The following is a 12,723-nucleotide window of genomic DNA, read 5'->3' on the forward strand; positions in this document are numbered from 1 at the left end:
TTGATCAAGAGACTTTTTTTAGATTGATTTTTGTCAGGCAAACAATACACTCATGATAGTGGGGGTAACGATTCTTCCGATACTCCCAATACTTCAAGCAGATACCTCTTGAACGTTAGCCTAGGGAAATTAATCAGCCTTAAGCTATTATATCTAGAATTATTTTCCATCTTCTTCCTAAGGCTAATATTATCTTTCATTAGACTTTCTTGTAATTGTTTGGAAGTTTTTATTTCCTGTTCAAGTTTCTGAACAGAGGAATTAGAAGCAGTCGCTTCACTTTTCAAATCTTTCAATTCTTTAGTAGGTTCACTTATTTTCCCTTCAATTTGGTGAAAATTTGGGTTTATGGTCTTCACCCCTCCCTCTCCCCCTCACTTTCCCAAAGTACCAGAGGCAGTGCTGTAAACAGGCTTTTGCAGCCAGCCCCAGCAATACCTTTCCTTTTCCATGTCACTTCTGACACAGCAGAGGAAAGGCCCTGCCAGGGCTGGCTGCAAGCAGCCTGTTTACAGCGTTGCTTCTGCTGACTGACTGCCACTGCTGCTTTGGGTAAGTGAAGATGAGAAAGAGGGGTTGAACTGCATTGGGTGAGGGGGGATCCAGTAGGCAAGACCTGCACGGAGGTGAGGGGGCAGAGCAGGGGAGAGGGAGGTGCACAAGAAGAGTGTGTGTGGGGGGAGGGGTGGGAGGCAAGGATCCAGCAGGATGAAAAGCAGGGGAGGGGAGATGGATGGATGCTGGACCCATAAGTGGGGGCGAGGGAGAAAAAAAGACCCAGACCAGAAAGGCGGGTGGGAAGGGAGGAACAGATAATGGACCAACAAGTGGGGGTAAGGGAGTGATAGAGAAAGGAAGAGAGTGCGTTGGGAAGGGACTATTATAAAGGGACTATTATAAAGTAACTCTCAAGCAACTATTATAAAGTAACTCTCAAGCAACAAAAAACTACAGTTATCCGGCACCTACCAGTCTCCATTGGTGCTGGATAACAGAGTTTACTCTGTAACCATATTGATTCAAACATCATCAAATGAAAGAGAGCAAGGGAATAAGAGGGGAGGTGTTTAAACAAACTGGCTACACTACTTTGACTGTTCTGATGCTCAGTGATTATTTTATTGTTTTTATTTTCTTATTTTTTATTTTAATTTGTTATTTTATCTGGAAAGGTTGATTACTCCAAACTGATCTAACTTTAACTACTTTTCTGTTTTATTCTGATCTAATGTTTTGTTATTTTGCTTTTCCTTTTTGGTACGCTTAGTATGTAAGAAATTGTTCATACAGGTGCTTTAGTCTGATTGTGAGCCTTTGGGACAGTTAGGAATATTTTTCTAAGCTCCTAATATTTGATTGCTTTATTGTTTGTGAACTGCTGTGAACTTTGAAGAGGTATTGGCAGTATACAAATAAAAATTGTATTGTATATGAAACCAAAGACCAGTTAGTTAATGCTGAGTAAAGTCATCACAGCCAATGCTAAGAAAATCAAACACATATATACTTCTTTCTTAAACATTCTGATGAGTGTCTTCAGATGTGGAGTAGGGCTTGATTCAAAAAGCATCTGTAGCACAGCTCTCAATAGTCAATCATAGGACCCCCAAACATCACATGTTAAATTTCATCAGTAAACTCAATGTTATGATCTCCTTGTGTCAATAAATTCCCTTAAGTGGTTCTTCATAAAATTTACATTGGCATTTGGAGACAGTGCCCCAAAGATATCTAAGGTAATTTCCTTACAAATTTGATTCAAGTATTTGCTATGTTTTTGTTTAAGAAGTGATACAAGTAAAGGTTCATAACAAATGTATGAAGAAAACATCCTTTAAAAAATTATGGTGTTAGTATCTCCTAATTGACTAATTTTACACAAAACATGATGGTAATGAATCTTACCCTTAAGAGAGGTTATGTCAAACACAATCCGTCTCCCTTAAATTTATTACTAGAGTTCAACTTTATCCTTGTATTATACATTATTCTAGATTTCATAGGATGTAATACTTAGTATACTGATGATGTACTTAAGAATTATTTTAAATAGATCAGTGCCAGCTAACATTGGGACTTCATCTATTTTTCTACCACACTTCCTGGCCTTCCTTCTTTTTTATTATGTTCATTCTTTCAACATTTACTGCCTCTTTTACAAAGCTGCACTAGCGGCTGCCGTGCGGCAACAGCCCCGAAGCCCTTTAAATCTCTATGGGCTTCGGGGCCGTTAGCGCAGGGCAGCCGCTAGCACGGCTTTGTAAAAGAGGCCCACAGTACAGAATGTTTGTTTGGCTCTTATATCTCTATTAACTACAGTGGAACCTTGGTTTACGAGCATAATTCGTTCCAGAAGCATGCTCGTAAACCAAAATACTCGTATATCAAAGCAAGTTTCCCCATAGGAATTAATGGAAACTCGCTTGATACGTTCCCACCCCCCACCCCGAGGCCAGCGGCGCTGCTCCCCCCGCTCGCAAAGCCCCCCCCCGCGTGAACCGCCCCGCCCGAACAACTTTAAACTTACCCCCTCCCCCCGGTCTGGCACCGGCACACAGCCCACAAGACGTGCCGGTGCCGCTTGAAGAACTTCCTGCCTCTGCCGGGCCTTGAGCATGCATCTGCGCATGCTCAAGGCCTTCTAATTCTCCCTCTCGCCGAGATTCTTGGAGGCAGGCAGGAAGTTCTTCAAGCGGCACCGGCACGTCCTGTGGGCTGCGTGCCAGTGCCAGACGCGGGGGGGGAGGGGTAAGTTTAAAGTTGTTCGGGCGGAGGTGCTGGTTTGAGCGGGGGGGAGCGATGCCAGTTCTCGAGGGGGAGGGGTGTTCGCAAATCGAGTCAACACTCGGTTTGCGAGACAAGTTTTGCGAGAATGTTTTGCTCATCTTGCAAAACACTCACAAACCAGGTTACTCGCAAACCGTGGTTTGACTGTACTATTATTTTTTTTATCATTTTACAGTGCTCCAATTCTTGTTTGATAGAGTTTATGGTTTATTCAAGACAAAAAGGACAAAGAAAAGACCAAGGAGTTCCATTTATTATGGGAATCATTTAAAAAAAAAAAAAAAAAAACATGCGTGTTAAACAGGTGAGGAAGGAAAAGACTTCAAGTGCTCATGGAGCTCAGACTGTTGAATGCATCATGCAAACTACTTATTACTGAGCCAACATTAGTCAGAAAATTTTTTTTAATTAGATTCACAACACTGAAAAATTTACTAATTGGAATATGTTAACTAGACATTTGAAGAAACTTAAGAGAGATACAAAAAGTTCAGTAGCAACTTAATTTGAAGTCTTTTCTTTCCTTACTATTAGGAGGTGAAATGAATGCATTAACCCCCCATTTCATAAAACCATAGCTTGTTTTTTTAGCGACAGCCGTGGCAGTAACAGCTCTAACGCTGATAGGAATTCTATGAGCATCAGAGCTGTTACCATCATGGCTGTGGCTAAAAAACGCGCTATGGTTTTGTAAAGAGGTGGGGTGAGTTGTTTATATTGGTAGTATCTACACATTAGCAAATCAGATTTCAAATATTTTTATTGAAATTTTTAGTAAAATAGAACATAACATATAAAACAGATATGGTAGCTGCCAGTGTACGATAACATAAATAGACATCAAAGTTGTAACATGGCAGTGTATAATATGTGTATCATTAACAAAACTGTTCTTTTACTTGTTTTTTTTAAATGTTTTTTATCAGCTGAAATTGAAATGACCCATGTGAGCTCTAGGCTCTAAAGAGTTTTGATCCCAATGAGTTTCTGATACTAAGTTAGCATTTATATACAGTACTTTCCAATAGAAAACTACATACCTTACTGTTTAGAGACTTTCTAACAAAAAACATATCAGAACAAGCAACAAGAGGTGTTAACTGTTTGCAGTGTATGTTTTATTAACATTAGTTATAACGCTTAAGCATATTACAGGTCTAAGCAGGAGTTCCAGGCAAATACTGACTATAATTAAGGAAGAAACTAAGGATTTTAACACTGATGTTGTTATCCATCTGGGAACAAATGACCTGGCCAACAACTCCACACTTGCAGCACAGAAAGCTTTTCGAGAGCTTGGTGAGGGCGTGAAACCTTTTGTAAAGACTTTAGCTTTTTCTGAAATACTGCCTGCATATGGAAAGGGAGAGCAAAGAGTGAAAAACACAGAGGACTTTAATAGATGGCTCAGAGCCTGGTGTCATCAAGAAGGCTTCAGGTACATAGGAGGATGGGGAAATACATGGAAGGACAAGAAGCTATATTGCACTGATGGGCTACATATTACTACAGCAGGAAAAAGAAACCTTGCAGAGAAATTTAGACAATATTTTTCTAGGCATTTAAACTAGAAGGTGGGGGTGGTGTATGTACGAAGGACAATTATAGAGACCACCCCCGGCAAAAGAAAAGATGTGATAGTAGTAAAGGCTGCAACATAAGCAATATCAGCAACTCATTTCTTAGTATTGCAACGGAAAGTGAAATGACACAAAAATCCATACGAAAAAGGAGATTATCGCTGAAAAATAGCTGGAAAGCGATGACCACAAATGCTCTCAGTCTAAGCAACAAAGTTCATGATCTGCAAGCCCTGATATTAGAGGCAGATCTAGATATTGTTGCTATCACAGAGACATGGTTCAGTGAATCACATGGATGGGATGCAAATATACCGGGATATAATCTTTTTAGGAAGGACAGAGATGGTCATAAAGGTGGAGGAGTAGCTCTCTATGTAAAGATCAATATCCAAGCGACCGAAATGCAAGGGACCTGGGGAGAGGAAGAAGCGATATGGATTGCTCTGAAAAGAGAAAATGGAACTTCTATCTACGTGGGTGTAGTCTACAGACCTCCGACTCAATCGCAGCAAATTGATAAGGATCTGATTGTGGATATCCAAAAGTTTGGAAGGAAAGAGGAAGTTCTGCTGTTGGGAGATTTCAACCTGCCGGATGCGGACTGGAATGTTCCGTCTGCGGAATCGGAAAGAAGTAGGGAGATTGTGGATGCCTTTCAAGAGGCTCTGCTCAGACAAATGGTGACGGAACCCACAAGGGAAAAAGAGATATTGGATCTGGTCCTCACAAATAGAGAGAGTATCTCTAATGTTCGAGTGGGTGCTCACCTGGGTAGTAGCGATCATCAAACGGTTTGGTTTGATATAACGGCTAAAGTGGAGAGCGGCCGCACGATACTTAAAGTCCTAGATTTCAAACGTACGGACTTTAATGCAATGGGAAAGTACCTGAAGAAAGAGCTGATAGGATGGGAGGACATAAGAGAAGTGGAAAGACAGTGGTCTAAGCTGAAAGGAGCGATAAAAATGGCTACGGACCTTTATGTGAAGAAAATCAATAAAAACAAGAGAAAAAGGAAGCCGATATGGTTCTCCAACCTAGTGGCTGAGAAAATAAAGGCGAAAGAGTTGGCGTTCATGAAATATAAAAAAACCCAAGAAGAGGAGAGCAGAAAGGACTACAGGGTGAAACTGAAAGAAGCCAAGAGAGAGATACATTTGGCGAAGGCACAGGCAGAAGAACAAATGGCTAAAAATGTAAAAAAGGGAGATAAAAATTTTTTCAAATATATTAGTGAAAGGAGGAAGATAAAAAATGGAATTGCTAGGCTAAAAGATGCTGGGAACAAATATGTGGAGAGTGATGAGGAGAAAGCAAATGTGCTAAACAAATACTTCTGTTCTGTGTTCACAGAAGAAAATCCTGGAGAAGGACCGAGATTGTCTGGGAAAGTTACACAAGAAAATGGAGTAGATTCTGCGCCGTTCACGGAGGAGGGTGTTTATGAGCAACTTGAAAAACTGAAGGTGGACAAAGCGATGGGACCAGACGGGATCCATCCCAGGATACTAAGGGAGCTCAGAGAGGTTCTGGCGAGTCCTATTAAAGACTTGTTCAACAAATCTCTGGAGACGGGAGTGATTCCTGGGGATTGGAGGAGAGCGGATGTGGTCCCTATTCATAAAAGTGGTCACAGGGATGAAGCAGGAAACTACAGGCCAGTGAGCCTCACTTCAGTTGTTGGAAAAATAATGGAAGTGTTGCTGAAAGAAAGGATAGTGTACTTCCTTGAATCTAATGGGTTACAGGATCAGAGGCAACATGGCTTTACAAAAGGTAAATCGTGCCAAACGAACCTGATTGAATTTTTTGATTGGGTGACCAGAGAGCTGGATCGAGGACATATGCTAGATGTAATTTACTTGGATTTCAGCAAAGCCTTTGATACAGTTCCTCATAGGAGGCTGTTGAACAAACTTGAAGGGCTGAAGTTAGGACCCAAAGTGGTGAACTGGGTCAGAAACTGGCTGTCGGACAGACGCCAGAGGGTGGTGGTTAATGGAAGTCGCTCGAAGGAAGGAAAGGTGACTAGTGGAGTCCCTCAGGGTTCGGTGCTGGGGCCAATCCTGTTCAATATGTATGTGAGTGATATTGCTGAAGGGTTAGAAGGAAAAGTGTGCCTTTTTGCAGATGATACCAAGATTTGTAACAGAGTAGACACCGAAGAGGGAGTGGAAAATATGAAAAAGGATCTGCAAAAGTTAGAGGAATGGTCTAATGCCTGGCAACTAAAATTCAATGCAAAGAAATGCAGAGTAATGCATTTGGGGATTAATAATAGGAAGGAACCGTATATGCTGGGAGGAGAGAAGCTGATATGCACGGACGGGTAGAGGGACCTTGGGGTGATAGTGTCCAAAGATCTAAAGGCGAAAAAACAGTGTGACAAGGCAGTGGCTGCTGCTAGAAGGATGCTGGGCTGTATAAAGAGAGGCGTAGTCAGTAGAAGGAAGAAGGTGTTGATGCCCCTGTACAGGTCATTGGTGAGGCCCCACTTGGAGTATTGTGTTCAGTTTTGGAGACCGTATCTGGCGAAAGACGTAAGAAGACTTGAGGCGGTCCAGAGGAGGGCGACGAAAATGATAGGAGGCTTGCGCCAGAAGACGTATGAGGAGAGACTGGAAGCCCTGAATATGTATACCCTAGAGGAAAGGAGAGACAGGGGAGATATGATTCAGACGTTCAAATACTTGAAGGGTATTAACGTAGAACAAAATCTATTCCAGAGAAAGGAAAATGGTAAAACCAGAGGACATAATTTGAGGTTGAGGGGTGGTAGATTCAGGGGCAATGTTAGGAAATTCTACTTTACGGAGAGGGTAGTGGATGCCTGGAATGCGCTCCCGAGAGAGGTGGTGGAGAGTAAAACTGTGACTGAGTTCAAAGAAGCGTGGGATGAACACAGAAGATTTAGAATCAGAAAATAATATTAAATATTGAACTAGGCCAGTTACTGGGCAGACTTGCACGGTCTATGTCTGTGTATGGCCGTTTGGTGGAGGATGGGCAGGAGAGGGCTTCAATGGCTGGGAGGGTGTAGATGGGCTGGAGTAAGTCTTAACAGAGATTTTGGCAGTTGGAACCCAAGCACAGTACCGGGTAAAGCTTTGGATTCATGCCCAGAAATAGCTAAGAAGAAAAATTAAAAAAAAAAAAAATTAAATTGAATTGAATCAGGTTGGGCAGACTGGATGGACCATTCGGGTCTTTATCTGCCGTCATCTACTATGTTACACAAATTTGGAAAGGAACTCCATTAGTGATAGGAAATCTAGAGATAAGATAAAGAGATATGATATACGTATATATCATAAGTGGCTCAGGCCAGACCCATTAGTTGGAACTATGTACTAGCTGCAATTACATATAAATTAGATGGAGAGGAGAATGTAGAATAAAATAAAGTCTTTGAAGATGATTTAAATTCATTCTGCAAAGCAGAAGTTGGCTCTACCATAGCCAAATTAGATCCTGGCAGGTAGGACAGTCAACCTCTGCCTGATGGAGAGACATTGTTTCTATGTTTCTAAGATTGGAGGCCATCAAAGACAGATAAGCAGGTCCACCGAAGCAGACAGTCCAAACAGTTGAAGACAGCAGGCCGAGGAAGGAAGCCAGGCCACCGGTGATCCCTTGAAGCGAAGGAGCAATGGCATTATCGAGGTCCCACTGATGCCGAAGGAAGATGCAGCAAACCACCCTAGCCAGAGACCAAGAGCTGGATCTCTGCACCACAGGCGAACAATGTCAAGGGGTTTCCCCGATTGCCACAGGGACCTCCAGTCGAGTGGGCCAGATCCTGAGCAGAATGGCCAAGCCCCCTTAAGCACATAGGACGCGTCCCTCACATCCTCCACACTGAGTTGCTCCAGCAAGAATTGCACCACTGCATACCTCCAAACACCGGCTGACCAATCAAGAAAACTTGACCCGGCAAGGTAGGTAGAAGCCCGATACCATTAAAAACTGTTAGGCCCTAGAATCAGACGTTTGGATAGAACTGAATAAGATAAAAAAATTAAATTATAGATAGTAAAAAAAAAAATCAAAACAATTGAGTTAGGTATAAATGGAAAAGTTTAAAATAGAGTTAAAATTAAATGAAAGATATTGAAACAACATGAAAAGAAATTCAAAATAAAAGAAATGAGAGAGGAAGGCACTAGCACTTGTGACCTAACCCGGCACCATCTTCTTATTATTATTATGGTTGTTATGCCGTTTTAGCATTGCTTTCTGTGTTTGTTGTGAACAATGTTGTCCCACAGTCCATTGTGCTGGGCTGCAACTATCAAATTCTTATCAGTTTTAATTTCATCTTTCCTTAAGCATTCCTGCATCAAATTTTGATCAGCATGTGTCTTCTAAAGTAACTCTTTTTATATCCCACTATATTTATGAATTTGCTGCTTGCTGATCTGATTCTAAAAAAAAATTTCTCTTGCTTCACAAATTCTGATGTTTCTTTCTCCAGATGCATTGGAAGATTCTCATTTCTTCCATATTCTTGCCAATACATATAGGGAATTTAGGAGTCAACTGAAAACATATCTGTTCCTAAAGTACATAGGAAACTGATTCGTACAATCTCTCTCTCAATACCAGATCTCTAGAACTGCTAAACAATAGATATTAACTATGTCAATTCTATTCAATTTGTAACATTTTTTATAATCATTTTAAACTGCATAGAACTTCACAGTCCTGCGGTATATAAACCGTTATTATTATTATTATATTTTCATCAAAGTGTTTGTCCAAACTAAATGATAAGAACTGATCTGAATGTTTATATTTCAATACTTTCTTCATATTTGGATAAAAGTATGCCTGAATGCTTATGAGAATAGTTCTATGTTTAATTTCTAAACACAGTTCTCCTCTAGCTCTTGGTGTTGTATAACTTTTGGTGCCCCCACCCCCATCCACTGAAATATTTTACCAGTTCATTTGAAAGGAGAGAGGCTTATTTAGCATATATGGATCCTCAAATATTACTATAAAAATAATCTTAAGAAATGCATAATGTTAGTCAGAGATTCTACTTGTCCACAAAGAAACCTAGGAGACTATTCAGCAAAACTAATACAGTGGTACCTTGGATTACGAGCATAATCCGTTCCAGGAGCATGCTCGTAATCCAAAATGCTCGTTTATCAAAGCGAGTTTCCCAATAGGAAATAATGGAAACTCGCTTTGATAGGTTCCCCTCCCCCCCCCGAGGCCAGCAGCGCTGCTCCCCCCCGAGAACCGGCATTGCTCCCCCCGAAGGCCCCCCCCGCGAACCGGCACCCTTCCCCCCGCGATCCGCAACCCCCCCCGCCGCCATCGGGCACCCCCCTGCCGCCATCAGGCACCCCCCCCCGCCGCCATCGGGTACCCCCCCCCCGCTGCGACCTGAGGTCCCCCCAACCCACCCAAACCTTCTTCTTACTTTTCTGTAGCCTCCGCAGTGGCACCGGCATCAGCATGTCCTGTGCGTGGTGCCGGTGCCTGAAGATCTGTTTCCTGTGCTGGGCCTGAGAGTTCACGTCGAACGTGAACTCTCACGTCGAATGTGAACTCTCAGGCCCAGCACAGGAAGCAGATCTTCAGGCACCGGCATGCACAGGACATGCTGATGCCGGTGCCGCTGCGGAGGCTACAGAAAAGTAAGAAGAGGGTTCAGGTGGGTTGGGGGGACCTCAGGTCGCGGGGGGGGGGGTGCCCGATGGCAGCAGGGGGATGCCCGATGGCGGTGGCGGGGGGGTGCCGGATCGCGGGGGGGAGGGTGCCGGTTCGCAGGGGGGGGTGCTCGCAAATCGAAGCGTGCTCGGTTTCCGAGGTGCCGATTTTGCGAATGTTTTGCTCATCTTGCAAAACATTCGCAAACCGGTGCACTCGTAAACCGAGGTACCACTGTATATATATAATGCTACTGTTGAGTTGCAACAGTCAAATTTTGTTAAACTTACAAAAATGATGCCTACTACAGACAATAAAAGAAATACCTCCCCTTTTTTATTTTTTTACGTTTTATCAGATAAAAAAACCAACATTCTCTATATAAGAATATCAAAGTAAAGCTAAGATTTCAAAAGCCTCTACAATGACAAAAGGAAAGATGAATATATTGTCAGCACAAACATTTCAACTCACTTTACACAGAGAGCTCAGGTTAAATCCATATGTCTTTGCGTTGCGAGATCCTGCATTCATGTAGTTTCCAATTAGCAACACTAGTTCAAGCAATTTGCAGAAGCTTTTGCTCTTTCGTATCTCTTCACATGCAGTACTTATAGCCATCATGTCAGGTTTGATGTTATTCACATGCTCTTCAAACTGAAGCTTGAATAGAATAGCACTGAGCCGTCGATGAACACTCTTCACACTGCTCATCTGAATGAAAAGAAAATAAATTTCCTTAAAATTTATGCCATCATTCACTGCTATACAAAATCAATAAAATCTCAGATGATTTATAAGTGGTCAAAGGCCTAAAGAAGCAATTTCATAATTTTTTTTTTTTTTTTAAACAAGGAATGCTTGGACAAGAAACAAACCTGGCTAGTGCTCATTAGAGACTGCTTTTCTTCATCTCTCAATAACTTGTATAAATGAGGAAGGCACTATATTTACATCTATCAACTGATATGTATCGAGCAATAATCTGTCAATGATTTAGTTGATTCAAAGAAGATATGCCAAATTTAAAATGATCATGCCCACACTTTTCACAGACTAACTTGATATCTTGTTTATATATTCTTCATTAAACACTCCCAGGACCTCAGTGGTACCACTTTGGGCTCAAATACTTTCACAGCCCTAAAGCTTTATGTACCAAATCATCACTGGTCCACTTATATATATAATATTTCTTTTTTGGTTATTTATAAATGTTAAAGATCCTTTCATTAAGGTTAAATATTAGATACATAGTTATCGCTTGGTCTGGGGTCCTTTAATCCAACATGTTTTGCTGAACCTTAATGAAAAGAATGGCATGGTGGCTGTTACCCGCAGCTAAGCCCGCCGAAACGGAGGGGAAAAAAATGGTTGCCGCGTGGACAAGGCCATTCACTGCCCCGTGGAGTAGTGAATGGCCTCGTCTTCGCGGGAACGCACGTGGTCACCGTGTGGTCCAGCAGCCCTCTCCCTCCTTCCTGCCAATCGCCGCCGTCCTTCCTGGCATCTCCCTCCCTCCCTCCCTCCCCTTTACCTTAGTTGCCAGTTTTAATTTTCTTTCTACAAAGCAGGCGGAGTCTTGAAGTCGCAGCCAAAGTTCTCCTCTGACACAACCAGAAACAGGAAGTTGCATCAGAGGAGAAGCTTCCGGCAGACACACGCAACTTCAAGGCTCTGGCTGCTTTGTAAAAAGAAAATTAAAACTTACAACGAAGGTAAGGGAAAGGGAGGGAGGGAGATGCCAGGATGAACGGCGGTGATCTGTAGGGAGGAGGCTGCTGGACCATGCAAAAGGTGCTGAAGGGGGGGGGGTGGAAGGGAAAAGGCGCTGGAAGGGATATGGAGAAGAGAGAATGGGGAGAAGGCGCTGGAAGGGAAATGGGGAAGAGAGTGGGGGAGAAGGCACTGGAAGGGAAGAAGACAGAAATGCCAGACTATGGGGAGAGCAGCAGGAAGAAGATGGGTGCCATGGTGGAGGGGATGGTGGAGGGAGAGATGGAAGGGAGAGGCAGAGTAACAGAGCAAATGGAAGAGGGAGAGAGAAAGCAGACAGTGGATGGAAGGAACTGAATGAGGAGAAGACGAGGAAAGCAGAAACCAGACAACAAAGGTAGAAAAAACAAATTCCTTCTCTTTTCTTTTCTTTTCTTTGCTTTAGGATAAAGTAGTGTATTAGTTGTGTTGATAAAAATTTATAAACAAAGCCCTGCCAACTGAACATCTCTTTCTCTAGTTCCTCAGCCAGAACTTTGATTTATAAAATGACAAATGTACAGAATATTGTTTCATTTTAAACTTTAATAAGTTCAGTATAAAATTATTCGAGGCTTGTGTGGATGGGGACCGAGCTCGCGGGAACAGGATGGGGACCATGCTGATGGGGACAAATTTTTTAGCCGTGTCATTCTCTAGAAAGAATTTTTAGCAGACATGTCAAAACGTGGATGCTTCAGGACATCACATTTAGACACATCTAGTCTTATCTATATCTGGATTTGAATAAACTCATTTTTGTTTAAACTTATGGCATGTTTGTCCCTTGTTTGACTGTCACCACTCTTGTTGAAGAAAACTGAAACCTGATGCATTCTGTCTAGCGATTCTTTACATATGTTCTCCCTCTTAATCCAAATTATAATATTGAAAAATTAAAGCAAAACAGTTCATTAATTCCATTCTTAAGAAA

General features: G+C 42.1%; 1 protein-coding gene across 5 annotated transcripts in view; it reads right to left on the reverse strand.

The window, feature by feature from the left end:
* Positions 1-12,723, reverse strand: part of DIAPH3 (diaphanous related formin 3) — a 394,284-nt gene that overhangs the window by 192,091 nt on the left and 189,470 nt on the right. For all 5 annotated transcript variants that reach the window (XM_033949909.1, XM_033949907.1, XM_033949908.1 and 2 more), the window contains one exon: positions 10,509-10,748. In XM_033949909.1, coding sequence (XP_033805800.1) covers positions 10,509-10,748 — 240 coding nt within the window. The remainder of the gene's footprint in view (positions 1-10,508; positions 10,749-12,723) is intronic.

This window comes from Geotrypetes seraphini, chromosome 6, assembly GCF_902459505.1.
Source record: "Geotrypetes seraphini chromosome 6, aGeoSer1.1, whole genome shotgun sequence".
NCBI lineage: Eukaryota > Metazoa > Chordata > Amphibia > Gymnophiona > Dermophiidae > Geotrypetes > Geotrypetes seraphini.